This window comes from Photinus pyralis, unplaced genomic scaffold, assembly GCF_008802855.1.
Source record: "Photinus pyralis isolate 1611_PpyrPB1 unplaced genomic scaffold, Ppyr1.3 Ppyr1.4_LG8, whole genome shotgun sequence".
Taxonomy (NCBI): Eukaryota; Metazoa; Arthropoda; class Insecta; order Coleoptera; family Lampyridae; genus Photinus; species Photinus pyralis.
Genome location: NW_022170819.1, coordinates 30,614,183 through 30,639,940, shown reverse-complemented (window position 1 = coordinate 30,639,940; position 25,758 = coordinate 30,614,183). Strand labels below are relative to the sequence as shown.

The 25,758-nt window shown below is 35.3% G+C and overlaps 1 protein-coding gene across 1 annotated transcript in view; it reads right to left on the bottom strand.

The window, feature by feature from the left end:
* The window catches only part of LOC116179534 (RYamide receptor-like), a 69,956-nt gene that overhangs the window by 29,795 nt on the left and 14,403 nt on the right, over nt 1-25,758 (bottom strand). The window contains exon 2 of the mRNA XM_031499329.1: nt 25,000-25,204. Within this exon, the coding sequence (XP_031355189.1) occupies nt 25,000-25,204 (205 nt within the window). The remainder of the gene's footprint in view (nt 1-24,999; nt 25,205-25,758) is intronic.

Below are 25,758 nucleotides of genomic sequence, written 5' to 3'. Positions count from 1 at the left end.
CGTCACATCCGCTTTCGGCCTCCACGTTTATCTGGATTTCTAGAATATTCACTACAATTAATACAGCCATACTGTACTACTAAAGTTTTTATAAACCATCGACGAGTATACAGGGTGTTTTAAATTGAGTAAGATGATTATCTCTGTTATTGTTAAACTTACGTACAGATTCGGTTAAATTGGCAAAGTTGTGTAGTTTTTGATGCTGGTTGATATTTCGACGCGATATTTTGAAAAAATAATTCGTTTCGTAGATAATTGGAAAAAAAGTGAAAATCGCCATTTTTAAAAAGGTCAATATTTTAGTAACAAAGAGAGCTATCGAAGAAAGTTTCAAATAAAAGTTGCAGGATTCGATCGTATAAATTAAATGAACGTAGAAAAAAAAATTTCAAAATGGCGGTTTTCGAGATATTGATTTACGGACGACCTGTACGTATCTGCACTTCTCCGTTACGCGTTTTATTAATAAATTTTAAACAACGTCGTAAATTTTGCAATCCCGCAAATCCCAAGGGATCCCGCTTAATTTCTGTACGGGATTAATCCCGCAAAAATGCCGCGGGATCCCGGTATTTCGAGATCCCGCGATCCCGGTATTGCGTTCCCTAGGCAGAACGTACAAATGTCAGATAGGTACATCATTATCAAGTCTGGAAAGCGACAATGATGAATTGGTTTTGCCTAGGCCAAGACTTTTTAGAGACAGGGCAAATCCAATGGAAAATTATGATGATCTCGATTTCAAACAGCGCTTCCGATTTTCAAAGACCCGGTACGGAAAATGTTGGACCTTGTTGGGGAGAATTTGAAAATGAGTATTGGGTTTCGATGCAGACTTGAGAGGGCGTTAGCAATTTTTCTCCAAGTATCATTTTTTTTCTCGCACAATGGTCCATTTGTTACCTTACTTTCTACTATTGTTGAAAAACTGAACTGTATAGTGTATAGGTATATTATTTTCTTATCATCAGTTATACATAAAGAAATTATACAATAAAATTACAATATCTATACTAATTATACTTACTAACCTTTTGATCGTTTCTAATAGAAACTCTTTCTCTACCTCTGTGTAATTTTTTCACTTCTCCTTCCTCATTTTTGTTGATGTGATCCGTAACCGTGATCAACAGATTTAACACTACGCTATCACCTCACAAACGTCAAATTAGTGTTGTGTCAAAATAGGGGTGAATTCACAACGACCTGGCGTTGGATTATAATAATTCTAGAATTTCAAAATCTAAGATTCGATTAAGTACGAGAAACCCGATCGTGGACTAATCTCGGCTTATATGTAACTCCGGATTTCCTAATTCATGTATATTCCAACCGTCTTGCAACCGCCTGTTCTGTGAAAGAAAGAAAAGTGGGTGATAAATAAAATAAGAAATCTTAAACTTCTTACAGTACTTTGGTTGCCTTGCTTCTGCATAAATTGATTATAAAAATGACGAACTGCGTCTTCAACAAAACAATATCCGTACGGTCTCACACCTCGTCTAGGTCTGCGGTAGCAGCGGTTCGGGGGCCGCTCTCGGAAGCCTCGGCAACTTCAGGAATCGGACGGGTTCAACAAAGGGTGGCGGCAACGTAGCTGGTGAAGATGCAAAAGTTAAGATAGGGTAAACGCCAAAAGGTAAAGTTGATATTTCATAGTGCGTCAATTTGAGTAGGAACAAACTGGAATTCCCGTCTTGTACGCTTATACCTTCGATACGTTCGAACAAATTAAAATTGTTTTGAATTAGTTGCGCTTTTCCTCGAACATCAGAAAAATATGGGACGGGTGTAAAATTTCAGCTACCGGATGCAATCTTGATATAATCGGAGGTTGTTTACTTGTAACCCCTTAAAGTAGTTAATTATACTTTAGTCTCCAAAATTTCCAAATTCGTTGATATTTTCCTGAAACTGCAAGACCTTGCCGGTGTCGATCTTGCATTTTCGTATACCATTTAAAAACTAAAATCGATTAATCGGTAATTAAAGGAAGTACTTGGGAATACTGTATATTGAGTGCCCTAATGTGGGTAGATCTCTATTAAAATGCATTTATAGGTGCCGATAGTTCACCCAAGCCTGATCTACCAACCCAAAAATTTAGTAAAGTAAAATTAACAGAAGGTACTGAGTTAAATTTGGCGGGTTGGATTAATGACTGGCCAGTAGAAGAGAATTGTAATTGAAGTAAAGTGTACGTAATAAGAATAAACACAGGAAACATTTATCCTTTGACCAAACGCTAAAAAATCTACATGGCATCATAAATTAGGCCCAGATTTCTTAGAAATGCACAATAAACGTAGCTAACGATAGCATCTAACCAAATTCACCAAAATTGGCAGGATAACTGTGATTTAATGCAGCATTGGGTAAAATAGAATCTGCCGAACCTATTTAAGAGAATAGGTATGGCCGCAAATTTAATGAGGGGTTGATAGATCATTAAATATAATCGTAAGTTTCCAATATAATGGTTAGGGTAACTATACTTAATACATTCAGTGTAAAGCAACATAAAACGTTGGTATGTGACAGAGAATTATTGCATATAGCAATTAAGATGTGCTAAATGCAAATAATCTTGTGGCGCACTTTTCCTGCTCAACCATTTGCACAAATGCTTTGCAAATAAGGTAGGTAAATTGCATTCGCCTAACCTAGTATTTAAAAGAAAATCCGTCTTAACGAAGTAACAGTATGCTTCCTTCTAAACGAACTAATTTGTAATCATCTAACGTAATATAACATTTTGTGCTCTTGTTTAAAGGTAGGTAATCATCTCTAACGACTAGGTAATTGCTTTCCTTTGCATTTTCTATCCGTAAATCTATGATGTCAAAGGATACGAAAATAAGGCAAAATGGGGAGGGGTGTGTTTGTAATTGATATAAAAAATATCAAATTCTTATTCAATTAGAGTGCAATTTCATACTCTTAAAATTATATTAATTAAATTCAGGGTATTGTTACAGATAAAAAAAGTTATAATTATTTTAATTGCAATCAAAATCAACCTTGCTCGTGCTTTACCCCTTCCATCAGTCCAAAATGTAACATATGTATGCAAACATAAAAGTAAAATTCTGCAAAATCATGGATTGCGTTCAAAAAATTGTTAATATTCCATGATAACAACCACAGGCGCACTGGAAGTGCCCTGCGTTCTACCGAAAATTTCTTAGATTTGGGATTGTTTTAATATAGAGCTACATTCTAGTCTTATTTAAAATTTCTACAAGTTGAAAGTTCAACTGCCTTTTTCTCCCCCAATAAGTAATAATGCATGTTACTTTCCTGTCTGCAACTATGAATTGTTAAATTGAACGTCTTTAGGCTCACAGTGCAAGCAGGAAATGTGACATATAAAATAAGCATTTTATTTTCCATATTTTCGGTTACCGTTACCGAACGAGTGGTTAAGAATAGATTTATAATTGATTTTGTAACGGTTTGCGTTTAAATAAATGCACCCGACTTGCTTAAACGTTCATTTTCAACCCTTAATTGACAGAAAAGCCCTCCTCCACTGAGGGATTGAACGCTGTCCCACTTAATTTTGGAGGCGCAATCCTCTCCACTTATTTATAAAGCGATAAAAACAATTTCAATTTTAATTCTTATTATATTCATGATTCCAAATTACAAAATTTAAGAAACAAATATGTGTGGAAAATCCTCACACTGCTTCTTTAATACTAGCTAAGCAGGTAATGAAGAACACCTTTACTTTGATTATCTCGAAACTAACCTTTTAATATTATATACAATACAAGATAGTGAACGCGTATATCCACAAAGGCACATGAATCGACAACATTTTATCTAGGCTCTCTAAATTACTCTTTGCTCTTAGTAACAAAAAAATGATAAAACACAGAAAGTGGCAAAATACGCCTTTAGTATACAAAATATTATAAGAGCGTATACGAAAGGAGGTCAAAGTAACGATAAATTCTTAAATACATTAACTAATTGCGATGGGAATTTCCACTCTGAGGCTTGAAAATTTATTTATCAGAATGCCTTCTCCAAAAGGAGATTGACAATCGGGACAATTACTAACACGGTAGTGGAATGTTTGTAAAAGTTTACCAAAATGCTATGATTTTTAATTCAATCATTACTTTCTTTTTAAGGCACAAGGTCTCTATCGTCAATATTCGAAGAGGGCCTGGATGCCCATTAAGTATGAAAAATGCACACGGAATCCGTTAATTGCAGTTCCCATGTATAACTAAACTTTCTCTTTAACGTAACGGTAAATCAGTATCTATCAAAACAAGGAATGTCAATTACAAAAGGCACGGCTGTCTGACCGCAGTATGGATTCAGATTGTTGCCCGAAACGTGGTTGGGGGTAACAAGCACCCGAGGAATTAGGACGGACTTTACTCCTCTGGTATATACGCTATTCTTTGTACTGTATAAATGATGTTCGTAATTTTTGATAGATTACTACTCTTTAATTTTTCTTTTTGTTTTGTCTTTCTGTCATAATTTCTGCCATAATTGCAGTTTTTGGTCTACAATGCCACTTATAGTCATATAATGTAGTATATTTAGTGTCTGTAGTTTAATGTAAGGTTGCCGTTTGTTCCCATGAATTTGCAGGCGGTCGCGGTCGCCTTCAAGAGTGGGTTATGATTTTTAATCGTCTCCAAGTAGTCCGATCTTAAACTGAGTTCCACGTCCATTTCCTATTTCAAAATACCGACGAGACTAATTCAGATAATTAGATCGTCATTTTGGGTTCATTTTACTAATATATAGCAATAGTTCAGATGCCTCCTAAGCTTAACCCCTGACTCAGTAAGCCCTACAACAAATTGTAAATTATTGACAGACTATTGCCATCAGGTGGATGTTAATGGTTGTTTTTTTTCTTACATTACAACAGTCGCGGATAATTTTTCGCGGATACTTTCGATTTAACCAATGGTGGCAGTTTCAGCCTGTAGAATTTAAATCTGATTGGGCGTTTTAAACGCGCGTCAAAATGGGATGTGAGGGAAAGAAAGAGCGTAAGATTTTTATTTGAAAATAAACAGGGGGATTCTAGAAGAGTGGTGAAAGGCGGCGGATCGTGGAGATTTTTGTTTTGGTTTCTGTTTCATGTAAAGCAGATCTTCCGGAAAGTTATTTCACTTTCCACTTTCATGAAATCACTTTTAGAATGTAAACCGGGCTTTACGAACATTTTATAAATCACGTACAGGTGTTTGTGCTTGTGTCGCGCCATTGTTTGCACAGCGTCATGATGAAAATCAGCAGCTCGGAGGAAAACATCATCAATTGCCGCACACCATTGTGCGCGTCACCTGCCGCATGTTGGCCGATGAATTATTATCCGTCTTCAAGTATAAGAACAGCCGCAGGTAGTCGCCCACTGCAAAACTTGTGTCTTTTTCTTCGCATGGGCTAGATAGAAATGAAAATATACTAGCACAATTTGTGTAGTAATCATCGTTGACAAGTTTTGCAGTGGGCGGCTGTCTGCGATGAATGGCGTGAATGTTTTTATACTAGAAGAGTATTCTGATCTGACGTCGACAACTCCACCCTCTGTGCGGGATAAATCTAACGCCCGGTTGCAAGAAAGCGAATTATAATCGAAATCCAAGATTATTTGCCAAATCCGAGATTAAACAAAAATTTTAGTTGCATGATCAAGTATTGGATTAAACTAATCTTGATTATTCTAATCTAAGTTTATTCCTACTATAATCCCTGATTACGTTGGTTTTGGGTTGCATGAAGTTGTAATCCTACATTTGTCATTGATTAAATCAAAATTATTCTAATTCGTCAAATCGGAGAATTAAACTGGAATTATAACGACAGAACTAGGGAATGCAATCCCGCGGCAAAATTTTGATCCCGGTATTTGCGGGATCGTTTATGTTAATCCCGAGGGATCCCGCAAAATTTTAAATGTATTGGGAAATATGCAATTTTGTGCGGATTAACCGAATATTCTCCAACAAAACATATCGTATTTCCCGGAAAGGATGCGTCACATCCGCTTTCGGCCTCCACGTTTATCTGGATTTCTAGAATATTCACTACAATTAATACAGCCATACTGTACTACTAAAGTTTTTATAAACCATCGACGAGTATACAGGGTGTTTTAAATTGAGTAGGATGATTATCTCTGTTATTGTTAAACTTACGTACAGATTCGGTTAAATTGGCAAAGTTGTGTAGTTTTTGATGCTGGTTGATATTTCGACGCGATATTTTGAAAAAATAATTCTTTTTGTAGATAATTGGAAAAAAAGTGAAAATCGCCATTTTTAAAAAGGTCAATATTTTAGTAACAAAGAGAACTATCGAAAAAAGTTTCAAATAAAAGTTGCAGGATTCGATCGTATAAATTAAATGGACGTAGAAAAAAAATTTTCAAAATGGCGGTTTTCGAGATATTGATTTACGGACGACCTGTACGTATCTGCATTTCTCCGTTACGCGTTTTATTAATAAATTTTAAACAACGTCGTAAATTTTGCAATCCCGCAAATCCCGCGGGATCCCGCTTAATTTCTGTACGGGATTAATCCCGCAAAAAATGCTGCGGGATCCCGGTATTTCGAGATCCCGCGATCCAGGTATTGCATTCCCTAGGCAGAACGTACAAATGTCAGATAGGTACATCATTATCAAGTCTGGAAAGCGACAATGATGAATTGGTTTTGCCTAGGCCAAGACTTTTTACAGACAGGGCAAATCCAATGGAAAATTATGATGACCTCGATTTCAAACAGCGCTTCCGATTTTCAAAGACCCCGGTACGGAAAATGTTGGACCTTGTTGGGGAGAATTTGAAAATGAGTATTGGGTTTCGATGCAGACTTGAGAGGGCGTTAGCAATTTTTCTCCAAGTATCATTTTTTTTCTCGCACAATGGTCCATTTGTTACCTTACTTTCTACTATTGTTGAAAAACTGAACTGTATAGTGTATAGGTATATTATTTTCTTATCATCAGTTATACATAAAGAAATTATACAATAAAATTACAATATCTATACTAATTATACTTACTAACCTTTTGATCGTTTCTAATAGAAACTCTTTCTCTACCTCTGTGTAATTTTTGCACTTCTCCTTCCTCATTTTTGTTGATGTGATCCGTAACCGTGATCAACAGATTTAACACTACGCTATCACCTCACAAACGTCAAATTAGTGTTGTGTCAAAATAGGGGTGAATTCACAACGACCTGGCGTTGGATTATAATAATTCTAGAATTTCAAAATCTAAGATTCGATTAAGTACGAGAAACCCGATCGTGGACTAATCTCGGCTTATATGTAACTCCGGATTTCCTAATTCATGTATATTCCAACCGTCTTGCAACCGGCCGTAAATCTGTGTGATTTTTCGCCTGCGTAGTATTTAAGTAGACGTTGCCTAGAAATGAACTGTAAAATTTGTACAATTGGTGGATCCTTGGACGCTTTGGGATTTTTCTTTTCTTTAGCTACCAACATTTAATGGTAAACTTGATTATACACACGATTTAAAAAGCGATGTTCGAATCACACCATGATTTGCCAAACTGAGTCCATGCGTATTAGGTTCTCGAACAAGATAATTTTTTAGCGCATTTTTGAAAAAAATACGCTATTATATTCGTTATGGCTGGCAGGCCGGCTGTCCGCGTGAGATCTCAACAACTACAATAGCTAGAGAATTCAAATTTTCACTGAAAGCTTTCCGCTATAGTGTAGATGTGCAGGCACTAGTCTATTTTAAGTTAGATTACTTGTGAAATCGAATAATTTCGATATGGGTTTCGGAGGTGCTATAATTTTACCGTTAGATAGCGCTACCAGTATAAAAACTTATTATTATACTTTGTGATTTGTTTTACAAAATAAAGACGTACCCTCAATTGAAATTAAATCAAATTAATTATTTAACGCAGCCAAAATTATTCGTGAGATCGATAATTTTAAACTTCGCTACTAAAATACTGATCTGCATTACCAAAAATGCGCTTTAATCATGCATATGCTCATTTACAACTTGTTCCTTTAATTGATTACATCTGGACTTTTTTTTTAAATATATTAGCCTTATTATTAAAATCCGTCGACGTTACTGTATGCAAAACAAATGGGAAAAATGTTGCTTGCTGGTATATTACTGGCCAAATATCAATAAAAGGTCTATGGAATCTCATAACAGTATGAAGCGTCACAAACAGACAGCAAATTATTTCCACGATTGATAAATGTGTAGAAAAATGTTTACGACTTGAAATGGAAAGTGGACAAAAATTTTTATTACACGAATATTACCAGCATCAGACTGATGATGCCCTTAACCTCATTATTGGGAAATTGTTTTCATAGCAACGCCGACTTATTTGCGTTCCTGGATTTCAAAATACATATTTTTAAGTGACATTTATCAATTTCCTATCTCTGTAAACAAATAATTTTGCGCGCAGTTTTTTATACGTTCTTGCTATGTATTAAATAATAATGTCAATTTGATGTGGGTACCGGGAAATTCAGCTGTTAGGGAGAACGAAATGGTCGATAGACAAGCCAAGGAAGGCCGTCAGTTGCCTCTGTAGAACCCCAACCGAGATGTGGAAGCGCACATGTAACGATATAGTCCAGTGCAATCAGACAAAAAATAGGCCCAACCCAGACAAAATTAGAAACAAGCTGAAAATTGGTGAACATTGTCCTGAAAGCCCTCCCCAAATTCCCAAAGCATCGGAGTTGGACGCCATCTTGAAAAAATCGCCGCCATTTTGAATTTGTTCGAGTTTCAGCAGCATCGCTACCTTAGCACGGTCGACGTACGGAAGCTGTATCTCCAGATCGAACTGAACGAGGAAGTCCACCGATATTACACTAACTATACTATGGAGACCCACATCCTTATCCTTATCTGGCAGTAAGACCACTAGAGCAACGTCTGCAACTAGCCCGAGATGAAGAAAGCAACTACCCGCCGTCAGCAGTAACATTAAAGGATTACTACCTGGATGATACGGTAACTGGAACTAAATCTATAGAAGAGGCATATTGAATACACCTATTACCGAGCATTCTTCTCTTGGATAGTAACAAACACATTTTTTTTCCATAGCCACGCGAAACTTATATTGGATGCGAGGTCTACTAACAGAACGGGCGTTACGTATTTGTCAATTGAAATGGAAATTATATACATTTTCGTGAATATCATGCATTATTCATCACTTGAATTTTATTCACTTATAAGGGAAGGATAGAAATCAAATTTACTATAACCTGGAAGATACTAACTTTATGTGGAGAATGCTTGGTGGTAATTTATGAGGGAAAGAGCTTCTCTAATTTATGAAATTCCCGCAATAAAAGTTTTCTTCTCAAAGAGATTGTTGTAGTAGTTGTGACACCAAGTTTATGAGGTGGGTAAAAATGAAAAAAAAAATCAGTAACACCACACTTTAGTAGTAGGTATGGAATAACAAATTTGGCGTGTTTTTTGTAATCGTTGTACTCCGAAAACGGATAGCAATCCATATCCATTATGTGAAAAGTTATACATTGTTGGGAAATTGAGACTTATTTTTGTAATGTAAACAGAAAGTGAGGATATAAATCAATTTCATTCTCGTCTTTCAGTCCATTTCAAACATAAAATATGCTTTGTTGAATGTCAAGTTTTCGATTTCAGTTCATGAACTTATTTATAGGAGACGTACCTACATATATCAAAAGTGTGCGACCGAACGAAGTCAAATTGTCTTAAACTATTATCCATATATTACAAATTTCGAATATTATTCTTTAGGGGAAAAGTTTCACCCAAGCACTACGCCTAGCAGAACCATAGGCAGTAAACAAATACTTTTGACAAGTTTTTTGCTTCGTTTTTTATATTGTCTTAAAGCATTTACGGATGGCACATTCAAGTTAAAATATTGGCGTTTCGTTCGCTTCTGTTTGGGCACATTTAGCAAAACCAAACGACCTTAATTAAACTGTTTGTTTCGACGTCTAAACATTGTAACCGAAAATAACGTTTTTAATTAGAAATTACAGAGGCAGCTTCATTACTTTTGACGTCAACTAAGAGTTGCGATAATTAGTTTGATCACTACGTCGAGAACTACTTAGGTAGAAAATTATTGAGTTATAAACCTCTTTAGTGGCTGCATAAATCTAAATGGAAATAAACTTTAGGAGATGACTATTTAAATATATATATATTTTATATTCAAAGACTATATACAATTTTGTTGTGAATCTCTTACGAATGATAAAATATAATTAGAAATGTTGGAAATAAACCACTTGTTATTATTAAAGAATTAATGAAATATATAGGGAAAGTACTGAGAGAATGAAGTGGTTTAATTAAGCTGAATAAATCTGGAAAGCTGTAAGGGAAGGTAAAGGAAAAGGCAGCTGTTTAGTTGATACAAATATAAGCCAGATTGCCATTCCCGACCCTCGTTTTCTGTGAATATACTCGAAAAATCCTAAAATCACAAAGGGCAACACATTTCTGAAACACCAATCAAATTTGAGGGAAAGTGTATACGACGTTCCAAAAACCACAATGCCGAAGCGTTTCTAATAAAAGCTTCAACTAGCCATCTGTAAAAAAAAAAGTGAGATACATCGTACCTTCGACTTCTATGTGAATGATACCTAATGAACAATTAATTATTTACCACTTCGTGTAATTTCATGTACCATTTTCGTTCACTCTGTTACCTACGTTCTGTATCAGATCTAGGGTTTTCTTTGTAGCGACCTATATGGAGGATTTCTCTTGTACACACTTTGTGAGCCGCCGCTATTTTGGTGGTTTACTTCGGTCTCAATTAAACACCTCGTTTGGATTTTTTTTAAATCAAGGACGAACAATCTTTCGGTGGACGCCTCAGTCTTGCTGCTTAAGTTTGACTTTATGTTTATTTTGCCCTTGAGGGTAATAGAGTTTACAGAAATTTTATTTAGTCAATCCGATCGATCTTACATCCGTTGCTTCTACCTTAATAAAGCCTTAATTATCTTGTAAGTGCCATTTTTTGAAATTATGTTTTCGTCCTCCTTCTAATCTTAGGGCCTTTTTTGTACTATTTGATAACCTCCGTGCAGAAACCCAATATCTACTTCAACATCAAGTTTATTCTCCTATAGGTTTCCTTCCGCTCTACGTTACGTTCTCCTGTATTTCATAATCATCTGTAACGACTTATTTTCTCCGTTAGGTAACGTCTAAAGAGATTTGATAAATAGCCGCACTCACCGATGCAATTTAACCACGCAAACTTTTCCGCGTAGGTCTGATGTGCCTTTATTTTCGGTGTCCATATTTATTTTTTTCTTAATTCGTAAGCAGCTTCCAAGTACACGTCGTTTTAAAAAAAATCTGAAAGCCTAAGGTAGAACACATAGGATTCTAATTGCCATCTTCCGATCTTCCGATCTCTGGAATTCCGAAGTGATTAGTTTAGATGGGATTCGCCTGTGCTCCCCGTGGAGATTATACATATGCCTTTTACACTACCTTATTTACTCTTTGACGTGAGTACCGCCATTTTGGAGTTCGCTTATTTATCGTTAACCGACTGTGTAGCTCCAGTGGTAGAGTGATGGGCTACATAGTCGGAGGTCGGGTGTTCGAACCTGGGTTGAGGTAAGAATTTTTCATCTTTGCCAGAGAAGCGAATTTCCTTAGATTAGTTTCAAGCATTCTCCCGGCTACTCCGAATTAGGTTTTCCTGCAGTTTTGCTAATTCGTAAGGTAAATACCGGAGTAGGTATAGAACCACTTTCGACAGAGACACCTCTAAAAAGCATTATGCCAGTCTCTGTAATTGGGCAAACGTCTGTTGAGGGCCCAGGACAAGAGGGACAATAAATAAATAAAACGTGCATCTTTTCTAGGGTTCGGCTGTAATTTCCATCGACAATCGTTGCTTCATTACAGCATTAAACACTTTGTCATGGTGATTTCTCCGAAACAAAACGTTGTATTGAAAATCACTCAACTCTGTGTTTTAGAGCTCACTTTCATTTCCCTTGTACCTTGCCAGTTTATACAGGGAAAGTAAAGCTGGGTGGCGCTCAACCCCATGGTAAGTGTAACGAGGTACCGAAGACTATATATGTATACCCTAAACGAACCGCCTGCTGTGGCAGATCTCAAACCTTTAATTTTTCCAACCTTAAGCTAGTTGGCCGTAGTTGGAATTTCCATTGATGCGTGATCGGGTAGCACTTTGGAGTGTTTTTTATGGGGTCACCACTTCAATGTCTTTTGTGTTTATTAACGAGTTTATGCACACAACAACAACCTAACACTAATTAATACGAATGAACAATCTAAATCTAACATTAACAAAGGTTGCACTTTAAACATTTTGAACGACGAAACTACTAATTTATTAATCTTTATGTATGGATGCCACTTTTTCGAGGGAAATTTCGCTCGTTCCAAGTCTGTAAACGTACAGAATCTGCAGCAATCACTTTTCGGAAGGATTATGCATTACGTGCTTAGCTATTTCTTTTGACCTAATCTATAAATCCAACCTCTTGTTTTTGTTCGCCTTTGGACCTACTCCTATCATAGGAATCACTCATAATGAGTGAATCCATTCCTGAGGAATGCAATATTGTTGCGAACATTTGCCTGTAATTGGTAGTGCTTATTTATTTTTCAGTAACTAATTAGTCCACATTAAAAACAACACATAAGTGCAATAAGGGACAGCTTAAAATTGCGTAGGTTAGTGTTTCCACAAAATGCGTCTCTAGATTGGGTGACGTGTAGGCATAACAAAAAATCCACACGGTCGCATCGTTTCCAATGTCCCTCATAATAAATTCAGCCTCATCCCTCTTTTTAAAGGTTTTGTTTGCATTCGTTTAATTAAAATCCGAAAAACCCAATTATGTCGGTATAATCACATTTAGGTTGACCCTACTTGACGATCATACGCTTATCTGCGACATGACAACCTCATTCATTTACCCATTTTTTTCACAATGCCAAACATGTACGTATAAATTAGGCAACGGATATCTGTGACAACATATACCCGTTCGGTTTACTTCCATTGTGCCAATTCCAGAACAAAACGAATGAAATTCGTAATTCCGTACTGTTTCATTTATTTCTGTCATACATATTCATGTGATTTATTAATTGTATTTCTCGCGATACATTTCCAATTTTTTATCAAGTGAAATAAACGCATATTCCCGTTACACGCTTCTGAATTAATGTTTCCGACAATGATGGATTTTTTTATTGATTAGAGAATCCTTGTATTAAGTTTAAAATATTGTACTCCAGACGGGAGGCCAGTCTTATCCCATTTCATGCAGGATATCCTGTAGATTTCAAAGAAAATGATCAGCCACTATACATCAATTTCTGTGTTCAATCCCCTTGATCAACGTAGAAGCAATGCACATGTTTCCTGTCAATAATTTTTTTTCTACAATCGATATCCAAAGTAGGCATTTGCGCTTTGCGCTCGTATTTTATTTTTTTTTTTTTGATGTACGTCTCCATTTTTGATAAACGTTATGAATAGAGTAAAATATAATGAAGTTTAGTAACGTTTATATTATAATTTTTTCTCTATGGCTATCGATTTCGGCAACATTGCCATCATCAGGCCTAGCTATAAATATATTCTGTATTATATAAACAACATAATCTTATACTTGTGCTTACCGTCAAGGTTTAAAAGGCAGCGTATTTATACATGTCATGAAGTGCGTTGCGTGTTACTGACGAAAGTGGAAATGGAATGACTCTATTGAATGATAAAACATTAGTAGAATTGAAACATCACAAACAACCAATATTATATAAATAAATAATTAAATTATCCAACTTACATAGAAGATAAACTAGTAGCAACGTTGTGTAAAGTGTGGTTATAAAGTGTTAAAGTGTGGTTATGTTGTTTGCAGTGGCGTGTATGTGTAGGTTATTGAATGGGGGTATTAAATTATATATGTGTGATGTGTTGAATTCTGTGATTTCGTTGGTGGTGATTGTGTGGGTGTTTCTGAGTGCTTTTTGTATTTCGAAGTGTTCTAGTATGGTGAGTTTATGGTAATTGTTGCATTTGTGTAATAATTTAGTGTTGTTAATGTTGATGTCGTGATTTGTATTTTGTATGTGTGTGCCTATAGCGGAGTGAGGTTTATTTTTCTTGTGTTCATTGAATCTGATTTGTATATTACGCGTGGTCATGCCAATGTATATGCGGTTGCATTGTGAACAATTTATTTGATATATGCCTGATTGTTGATGGTGTGGTTCTTGTGTCATTGTGTTTTTGAGTATTTTTTTTTTGTAACGTAGGGTGCGATCTTGTTGTGAGGTTTAAATTGTGTGACTTTAATGCGTTTTTTAGTTTGTAATGTATGTGTTGATGGTATTCTATTGATATATATTTATTGTTGGTTTTGTAATGTGGGTATATTGTATTGGTGATGTGTTTTTGTTTATTTTTATGATATATATTGTGTAGGTATGTATTGTGAAGAGTATTGGTTATTAATGCCTATTTGAAAGATTGTATTTAGTTCTGCATCGTATTGTTCTTTGTTGAGTGGTATAGTAAGCAGTCTATTAAACAGAAAATTAAAGGCTGCAGTTTTTATGTTATGTGAATGATATGAGTGTGCCGGTATTATTATGTCTGTGGTGGTGGGTTTGCGGAAAATGTTGAAAGTAATATTGTCTGTGTTGTTATGTATTGTGAGGTCTAGGAAGTTAATTTGATTGTTGTCTTCTGTTTCTATAGTAAATTTTATTTTTGATAGACTATTGATGTTATTGTAAAAATTGACTAGATTTTGTGGATCTCCGGTCCAGATACAAAGAATGTCGTCTACATAGCGGTTCCATAGGGCGACGTGATTGAATTCTAAAAGTTCGCTGATTTTCTTCTCTAGATTGTCGATGTATATATTGGCTAATAATCCGCTAATGGGGGAACCCATAGGGAGCCCGTCTGTCATTTTGTAATATTCGTTGTTAAATATAAAAAAGTCTAGATTTGTTGTATGTTTGAATAGTGTCAGTAGGTTGTCTATGTCTAATGGGTCGAGTTTGTAATTATGTCTGAAGTCGTCGTTGTTGTATAATATGTCACTCAGTAGGTGTAGTGTTTCTGTTTTAGGTATGTTAGTATAGAGGTTGACTATGTCGAAGGAAACTAAAGTGAACTGTGTGTGATGTAGGTCAAGTTTGTTTATATTGTTGATGAGTTCTAGGGAGTTTTTAATTGAAAACGGGGATTTGTATTTGAGTTTCTGGGTAATTATGTTGTTTAAGAATTTGGCTATGTAGTGTGTTGGTGAGTTTGTCGACGCTGTAATAGGCCGAATTGGTTTGGTGGGTTTGTGTAATTTTATAAGGCTATAGAGTTGTGGTGTTTTGGGATTTTTATTTTTTAATTTGTGGATTAGAAAAGTGGTGTTAGTGAATTTTTGTAGGGTGTCTATTGTATTGTTGAGAATCTTGTTTGTTGTGGTGTTGTATTTGTTGAAGGGGTTTCTTTTTAAGATAGTGATGTTATTTTCTGTAAAAAATTGTGTCGTTTTGTTAATGTAGTCGTTTTTGTTTATCAGTACTAGCCCAGCATTTTTATCTGCAGCGGTGACTATTATGTTCTGGGTATTAATTTTATTTTTTAATTTCTTTAGGGTCTGTTGTATCTTTTTGGATCTATAATTTGTATGGTTGTGTGATTTTTCATTTTTACTAACCTGATTGCGGTTGATGATTTCTCCTATTTCTTTTTTGATATAATGCATTGATGGATTATTATATAGTTGATATTCTATATCGATGGCCGTGAGATAAGGTGAGTATGTACTAGACTGAGGTGCGTATTTATGTCCTAAATTAAGTAGCTGTGTTTCTTCGTTATTAAGTTTTAACGTTGATAAATTCGTGAATCTTGGTGGGAAGCTGTGTGTTGTGGTTGAAGTATAGTTGTTTTCATTTTCTTGAGAGTGATGGCTTGTGGTTTTTGTGTAAGAAGCAGTGTGATGAGGGTGGTGTATAGTTGCTTGACCTACATCACACACAGTTCACTTTAGTTTCCTTCGACATAGTCAACCTCTATACTAACATACCTAAAACAGAAACACTACACCTACTGAGTGACATATTATACAACAACGACGACTTCAGACATAATTACAAACTCGACCCATTAGACATAGACAACCTACTGACACTATTCAAACATACAACAAATCTAGACTTTTTTATATTTAACAACGAATATTACAAAATGACAGACGGGCTCCCTATGGGTTCCCCCATTAGCGGATTATTAGCCAATATATACATCGACAATCTAGAGAAGAAAATCAGCGAACTTTTAGAATTCAATCACGTCGCCCTATGGAACCGCTATGTAGACGACATTCTTTGTATCTGGACCGGAGATCCACAAAATCTAGTCAATTTTTACAATAACATCAATAGTCTATCAAAAATAAAATTTACTATAGAAACAGAAGACAACAATCAAATTAACTTCCTAGACCTCACAATACATAACAACACAGACAATATTACTTTCAACATTTTCCGCAAACCCACCACCACAGACATAATAATACCGGCACACTCATATCATTCACATAACATAAAAACTGCAGCCTTTAATTTTCTGTTTAATAGACTGCTTACTATACCACTCAACAAAGAACAATACGATGCAGAACTAAATACAATCTTTCAAATAGGCATTAATAACCAATACTCTTCACAATACATACCTACACAATATATATCATAAAAATAAACAAAAACACATCACCAATACAATATACCCACATTACAAAACCAACAATAAATATATATCAATAGAATACCATCAACACATACATTACAAACTAAAAAACGCATTAAAGTCACACAATTTAAACCTCACAACAAGATCGCACCCTACGTTACAAAAAATACTCAAAAACACAATGACACAAGAACCACACCATCAACAATCAGGCATATATCAAATAAATTGTTCACAATGCAACCGCATATACATTGGCATGACCACGCGTAATATACAAATCAGATTCAATGAACACAAGAAAAATAAACCTCACTCCGCTATAGGCACACACATACAAAATACAAATCACGACATCAACATTAACAACACTAAATTATTACACAAATGCAACAATTACCATAAACTCACCATACTAGAACACTTCGAAATACAAAAAGCACTCAGAAACACCCACACAATCACCACCAACGAAATCACAGAATTCAACACATCACACATATATAATTTAATACCCCCATTCAATAACCTACACATACACGCCACTGCAAACAACATAACCACACTTTAACACTTTATAACCACACTTTACACAACGTTGCTACTAGTTTATCTTCTATGTAAGTTGGATAATTTAATTATTTATTTATATAATATTGGTTGTTTGTGATGTTTCAATTCTACTAATGTTTTTATCATTCAATAGAGTCATTCCATTTCCACTTTCGTCAGTAACACGCAACGCACTTCATGACATGTATAAATACGCTGCCCTTTAAAACCTTGACGGTAAGCACAAGTATAAGATTATGTTGTTTATATAATACAGAATATATTTATAGCTAGGCCTGATGATGGCAATGTTTGCCGAAATCGATAGCCATAGAGAAAAAATTATAATATAAACGTTACTAAACTTCATTATATTTTACTCTATTTGCGCTCGTATTTGACAACGCAAACGTCATCTTTTTCGAGGAATGTCACTTTGTCGCTTATAAGCGACAAAATAGAAAAAACGCTCGCTCTCCCAATTATTAACTATAAATCAAATATGCATTGCTCAGAGTATCCAATGACAACGAGTAAATGACATCTTTCATTTGGGCGTAAGATTAAAATGATTTGAGTGAAAAATTTAAATTTTTGGAAATATGTGAACTGCTCGATTGTAGAAAAAACCTTGTGTGTAATAATTCGAGCGCAAATTGATTGTCGATTTCAAAAGATTGCCGCGCTCCTTCGTCGCGCGTCAACTGTCTCTTTCAATCGACAATATATCATTTTGCGCTCTTAATACACAAATAGCTATTATGAATCAAGCGTGATATTTCAAAGCGCTGTTTTTCATTTCCAGTGGATTGAAAGTTCACACGCTGTTAATTATTGCATTGATAAAGCGTGTACAATAAAATTACCGTGAGCACAATTTAATTATCCCAAAATAAACTCGTACATAAATCATAAATACGAAGTAGTAGCAAATTAAATCTTTAGTGTAGGGATATAAATTACTCCTGGTTTTTTTTATTGGTTCAAAGCTTTCTACCGTTAAAATATCTATTATACCAAAACAATTAAAGATGTTTTTTGTTGCCGTTTACGTTTGGTGTAGTTTTCTATTAGCGTTTACTTCCATGAGATCGCGATAATTTTAGTGAGTAAAGCTTTAGTGCCTATAACTTCCAGCACTGGTTAAGTGTTTACCTACAGTTGTACGAAGAGAGCGTTATATTTCTTAAACTTTTACAAATTAAAATAAAATTTTAGATGCTAAGCTTGAACTATAAAGGAACAGTTAATTTGTATGAGTGCAACACTGTGCATGGCAGTTTTACGTGGCAGTTATATTATACGACAATTAGTCGCAAAGAACGTGATACTTGTCTTATAATAATAAGCCGTGGGTTGTTCAGACAAAAGCTGTTTAGAATGTAAGAAAATTGTTCTTGCTGTAGGTTTATTTTAGGAAATCACCAACCTCGGTTAGTGGCAAGTTTTAAAATTTCCCAACACAGAGAGGGTTTTCATAATACAACCGTACAGCGTTCCTTGCCGCAAAGTTTAATTTTAAATATTCACTTTATATTAAAATTAATTACTGTGGATTTCATTTCACGCATACCGCACACATAGATAGGTAGCTGAAAAATGTTAATCAGTACCTTCCTTTTCAGAAACCTCTCCGGTTGTTTCTATAATCATTGTGAGCTTTTATCATGGTTGTTGAGACAGGCCACTGTGCAAATTCATTTGTATATGTTTAAAAAATTCATAATATGAGACAGCAGAGAAACTTTAATCATAACTGGAAGCATTTGGCTGTAAAACATAACAAAGAATCTCCATGATATGTACAACGCAAAAAAGAGACAATTTCCAACCATTCACGCCACGAAAATAAAATATGACCACTCTAATAGCTAGGAACTTTATTTGTAATTTATAGTATTGAGTAATAATTCACTCAACGTTTATAGGTTGAACTTCCAACACTTTCTACTTCACACATTTTTTAATCTTTGATTAGAACTTCCTTGCCATGCCAACACCTCAAATTCAATTCTATCAGTGAAAAATCAATATAGAGGATTGTTCCTAGTGCAAGTTGAAAGTAGTATACCGCTGACCATAAACTAGTAACTTTCGATTAACCTAAAAAGGTAAAATAATGGTGGATAGTTATCATTGAGTATTTAAATGTAAATATATTGACGAGCCAAAACATTTCGAGTTATTCTTAGCATCGCTTCCTTTTTAAATTATCGCAACGCAACGTTTTAGTACCCTACAGAAAATTGAAAGGGGGCCAAGTTTGTGAAATGAATAAAACACGCTTGAGAGGTGAATTGGCGAAACAATTAGTGTAATAAATTTGCATTCAATTAAACTGTTTTGCCAAATTACTCACAAGCCAGAACATTTGATGTAATGAATTAATTACCATGTGAACTACATAGCAACGACACGGTATAGGACTATAAACTCGGGCGAGATGTTTATGTCAAAATGACAATAAAGTGAACATTATTGTAAATTTGATTACTTCATTTACTTATATCAATTATCTATGTTCTCACTACAAACGAGAAACTAAATTAAAACGGTCCTTGAATAGATTAATTTATAAGAGTTAAATATTATTTATCACTTACTTGTACGCTAATTTCACTATCTATCACTTCGGTATCGATGTTTAGACTGAGACTGAACACAATTCAATTTGCTTATATAGCAACTAATAAACTTTTTCGAAAAATCTAAAAGGTACGAGAGAGAACGAGTGAGTTACATTCGCTTTCATTGCTTTCGCCGGTGACTAATACTTCATCGACTTGACGGTGTGAATGTTCTAGAAGGACCGCTACATTATGAGAAAATGATTTCAGCATGATTGCATTCCACTTAGGCAGCGATTTTCATACTTTCATGTACAACGCCCATCACATATCAACAATACATTTCCTTTTTAACTGTCTGCGAACCTTACATCGCCTCCGTATGGATACTGAGGACGGTTAGCGGCGCCAATTACCGATACGAAGGCAGGAAGAAGAATACCCATCAGGATTACAAATAGGCAAAGAAGAAAATGGACCCTGAATGTTTATGATGGACTTTGTAATTATTATGCGATTTATATAATTCAGACCTTTGATTTGATTAAAGTATACAATCTACCAAGCACATACAGGGTGACAATTTGAAAACTTACCACTCCCCATATCTTAGTAAATAAACTAGATATTTAAAAAAATCAAAATCCATTTCGGTAATTCGGAGGGGGAATCACAATGACATAGTTGACGACGCACCCCCTCCAACCCCCTGCGCCCCAGCCACCTCAACTTTTAAATCTTAAATAGTGACCCCCCATGTGTGATACGTCGTTGGAAAGCTCTGAAAAAATGCTTTCCAACCATACCAAATAGCATTACATTTAGGTTAGTAATTATCGTACAAATCAAAAAATAAACTAATGTGATACATTTTCTAAAGTTGGCTTTTATTTCAATAAATGTTCAAAATGGTTTCCGTTCTTGGTAAGGCAGTATTACTATGCGATTAAAAATGAGTTGCTGTGGAGTCGCCCTTTGAAATTTTTGTTTACATCTAAAATCGTATTTAACTTGAACTTCCAAAGCCGACTCGACAGCAACTCATTTTTTATTGTCAGTTATAATCTATTCTCTAAACTCTTGTCGAACCTTTTCAAATGTTGGTTTTGCAATATTTCGACATTCTTGAATTATTCTCGAGATTATTCTCTGTCTTAGTTCGTCTATGTTCGCCGTTTGCGTTTGAAATACGACAGATTTCAAATGTATCATATTAGTTTATTTTTTGATTTGCACGATAATTACTAACCTAAATGTAATGCTATTTATTTGTATGGTTGGAAAGCATTTTTTCAGAGCTTTCCAACGACGTATCACACATGGGGGGTCACTATTTAAGATTTAAAAGTTGGGGTGGCTGGGCGCAGGGGGTGTGAGGGGGTGCGTCGCCAACTATGTCATTGTGATTCCCCCTCCCAATTACCGAAACGGATTTTGATTTTAAATATCTCGTTTATTTACTAAGATATGGGGGGGTGGTAAGTTTTCAAATTGTCACCCTGTAGACGAACTAAGACAAGAATAATTAAAGAATGTCAAAATTGCAAAAACCAACATTTGAAAAGGTTCGACAAGAGTTTGAGAATAGATAACTGGCGGATCAAAAATGAGTTGCTGTCGAGTCGGCTTTGGAAGTTCAAGTTAAATACGATTTTCCATGTAAACAAAAATTTCAAAGGGCGACTCGACAGCAACTCATTTTTGATCGCATAGTAATACTGTCTTACCAATAACGGAAAACATTTTGAACATTTATTGAAATAAAAGCCAACTTTAGAAAATGTATCACATTAGTTTATTTTTTGATTTGCACGATAATTACTAACCTAAATGTAATGCTATTTGGTATGGTTGGAAAGCATTTTTTCAGAGCTTTCCAACGACGTATCACACATGGGGGGGTCACTATTTAAGATTTAAAAGTTGGGGTGGCTGGGGCGCAGGGGGTTGGAGGGGGTGCGTCGCCAACTATGTCATTGTGACTCCCCCTCCGAATTACTGAAACGGATTTTGATTTTTTTAAATATCTCGTTTATTTACTAAGATATGGGGGGTGGTAAGTTTTCAAATTGTCACCCTGTATATTGCATTTATTATATACGTTTATTAGCAGTACATTTATCGACGAATTTAATACGAATAATGCGTAGATATTACTACGTATTCCGTATGCGAAATTTAAACGTATTCAGTAAACGCATATAAATCGTATATAAATGCGAATAATAAAAACAATAATATTCTACAAGAATATAGCAATATCCGCCGGACATTTATGCGTACTATATACTAGTATATGATTACGTTTTTTAAACGTAGAGTTTTAGTCTACTATAAACGCGTTATATACGGAACTATGTTGCTTGGGTAGATACAACGTAAAAGGTAATCCAAAATAGAAAACGATGAAAACTTAAGACAAAAGCTTGAGGAAACTGAGGGAAGGTAAAGGAACTATGAAGAAAGATAAAGGGGGACGTAAGGGAAGATGAAGCTAAAAATACATATTAAGAAAAATGCTGAATCGTAACGGTACATACCTCGTACTGATTAAATTCAAATACAAATCCGTAAAACACTGCAATGGAGTACAGCCACGGACATAAAAAAGAGCAAGATAAACCAATTCAAACAATATGGTGAAAGCCAAAATTATTAAGCCTTTATCCAGCTATAAAAAAGTCCGTAGAAAAGTAATGACGTACCGAAGAAAGTTAATTTGCATGTAACCAATATGACGACAGAATCTTCACTGGAAAGGAACGAAATCGTAAGCAGAAAGAAAAAAGGGATCGCGTTATGTGTAGAAAGGTACAAAGCGTGAACTCTAGCGACAAGAGAATGGGGTAAAATTAAAAGAAACCTATAACACTCGGATGGCCTCTAGCAGCAAAACAAAGAACTAAGGTAACAATTCTACTACAGGAATAACTTACATCTTTAAACAAATTTAATTTAAATTGGTAAAAAAAAACCTCATCTTTACCGAGTTAACAATGGTGACCATGACTCAGGAGCAATTCCTCTCCAATGACAAAAAATACAGCACGTCTTATTAGTTTACTTATTGAGAAGCTTGAAGGTGAAGGTGTCTCGGTAAAGCAATCTAATGAGACACACACTACCCGATTGTTGCCACGGCCTTTGAGATATTACAGGAGCACGAGAAAGTGGTGGTAGTTGGCTAGGATTCGGACATCCATATCATACTGAATGCCTTGGCCACACCACCAGCAAATATATATTTTTCCCAGCGTTTATAGGAAACGACGACATCAAAAGTATTTGGTCCCAACAACTTCAAACTGGCAGCAAACATCAGAAGGCCACTCATATTTCTTTCGTCCGCTTTTTTATTAGCGTTTTAAACATTTTTACTTAGATAATATCCATGCGCGTTTTTTTGAACTTGGGGGTTGGGGAGGGGAGGGTGCAGTAGACAACTGTCGTCGGTTTCGAAGGCTTATCTTTGGAGAATTGAACCGAACGAGAAGTACCTGAGCCATAGTACCTCATCCAGTACGTTCATAGGAAAGCACTGTAGGGTAAATTTAATTATGCGATTTGTTTATTTACAATTAACTAACAATAAACAAAAAAAGTCTTAAAATGGATTAAATTATAACAGTATTATTATTTATCACTCACAATTTATAACATATAACATGAGCTTAATATTTCAATTCGCACGATGTTACAACTGACCAAAACACGTCATGTTTCCCGGAAAGACTGCGGGTCGCGGGCTAATCTCGTTTCTTATCGCCGATGAGTAATCTTTTATGGCGCCTCGACGTCTATGAATTCGCTTTAGTACTTACTTTATGACGACCAGGATGACGACGGAGTGGATGCTCCATAGGTAACGTCAGTATCTAATGATTATTGCCCTTTTTACGTGGGTTTTAGAGAGCATATCTAGACTCTATTTCCATGATAAGATTTCGGCGTGCACTGACTCGCGGTCATACTAATTATGTGTGCATTTGTTTTGCAACTAGAAGTCGTAGGCTGAATCGGAGCACGGTAGTTTTTCGTATGTCGGGAATCGGGGCAATTAACAAAAAAGGGTTTATAAGGTTCAGTTTGGTAGAATTCAAGGGATTACATTAGGAGTAGTTTAAAAAAAAGGACTGTAAACTTGAAAATCACGAATAATACCTGTTATTATATCAGTGTTGTCACACTTCATGTAAATTTCTCCTAATCATTTATATTTTAAACCCCAAACAAGTATAAAGCTACTTTTTTTTATTATTGTTTTGCGTGAACAGATACCAAGCTTGGTGGTGTCCAGACGTGAATAAACAAACACTGTAAATGAAAAATGTTGCCGTTTGTTTTACGCATTTATAACAGATAAATGTGTTCCCAAGCGTACCACAACGAGTTTCTTCCAACGATATGTATCATACTTCTACCAAAATGTATATTAGGTTGGTAATCATTATTTGTTCTGCGACAGATCCGTGAATACACTATAATTATGCGCTTTAGATTGCTTGCTTTGTTAATTGTGAATTTTTCATTTTCCATCCAAACACTGTAATTTTAATTAATAAAAAGTTCCGATTACAATGAAGCTTTTTAAAGGTTAACGAGTCTTTTAGGAAATTCATTTGCACTTTTGATCTTTCGCGGCGGATGAACACATTCATTGAGTGAAGACAGACGAACATCGAATATTGAAGAACTCTTAGTTAAACGACACCAGCAGAAACTCAATAAGTTAACCTAATAAAAGTTAAGATTTTCTGGAAGTTTTCGGAAACATCACCCTTTAGGAGAAAAAAAATTTTAAATTACTGTGGCTGAGCGCAAAATTAATATAAATAAATGTTGTGAGTTTTATTATGTTTAAGCTTTTTAGATTAATTTATTTTCTTGACTTTTGTTCATTAACATCACTAATTTTCTTTGTTGAACTTTTGAGCTAAGGAATCCACCCAACTCTTCAACCCACCCAGATCAATACTTAAAGCAAAGAATACTTAATAATACTCTTTGCTTAAAGTATAGTATATGTTAATTAACGAAATGTAATATTGCATTAAGTTCGAAACTGACCTTTCTTTTGGATTTGGCGATTCGTTGATCTCTCGAATTTTCCGCTTCACCTGGTATTCGATGACACCAAATTACGATTGCGATGCTTGTGTACGTAAAGAGCAGCACGGAGAACGGAATGATATATTGTAGAAACATGATGGTAACGGTGTAGATGTTTTCATATTCGGGCCCAACGTGAGACCAATTCTCGTGACACAAGTATCTGAAATAAAAAGAAATGTAATAACGTCGTGCTTTAATACAGCGCCATTAAGGGCAGAATGCGATGTTTTATTTCTTTGTTTTAATCTTATAAATGTGTCTGTACGCGAAAAAACATTCTGTTTAGATTCATTTCTTACAACGTCTGTAAGATTAAGAGTGACCGGTAGTTTCCAAGTCTATTAGTTGAAAGAATTTCCTATAAGAAGAATGAGTTTCTCGATTGTTGGCTCAATTGTGTCTCTCATTCGGATCTCTCCATTTCCAACTTTTATCCATTTAACGCGTTCGTTATATCTTTATATTTTCATTCGAATTTGATTCGAATTGGTTACATTATTAAAACCTCGTAAAACTTTTATACAAGAAACCCAGACTATTTCACTTCTAACCTACTTACTATACACTTCGCGAAATCCTGCCCAGGGATACCCACTACTCAGTCCCTCCAGAACGAGAACAAAATAGTATATAGTATACCAGACGACTACAGGGCAAAGGGTGCACGTTGGTCTTAAAGTCCCGTGCTATTCGTTGTACTCCGGTCGTACAAAC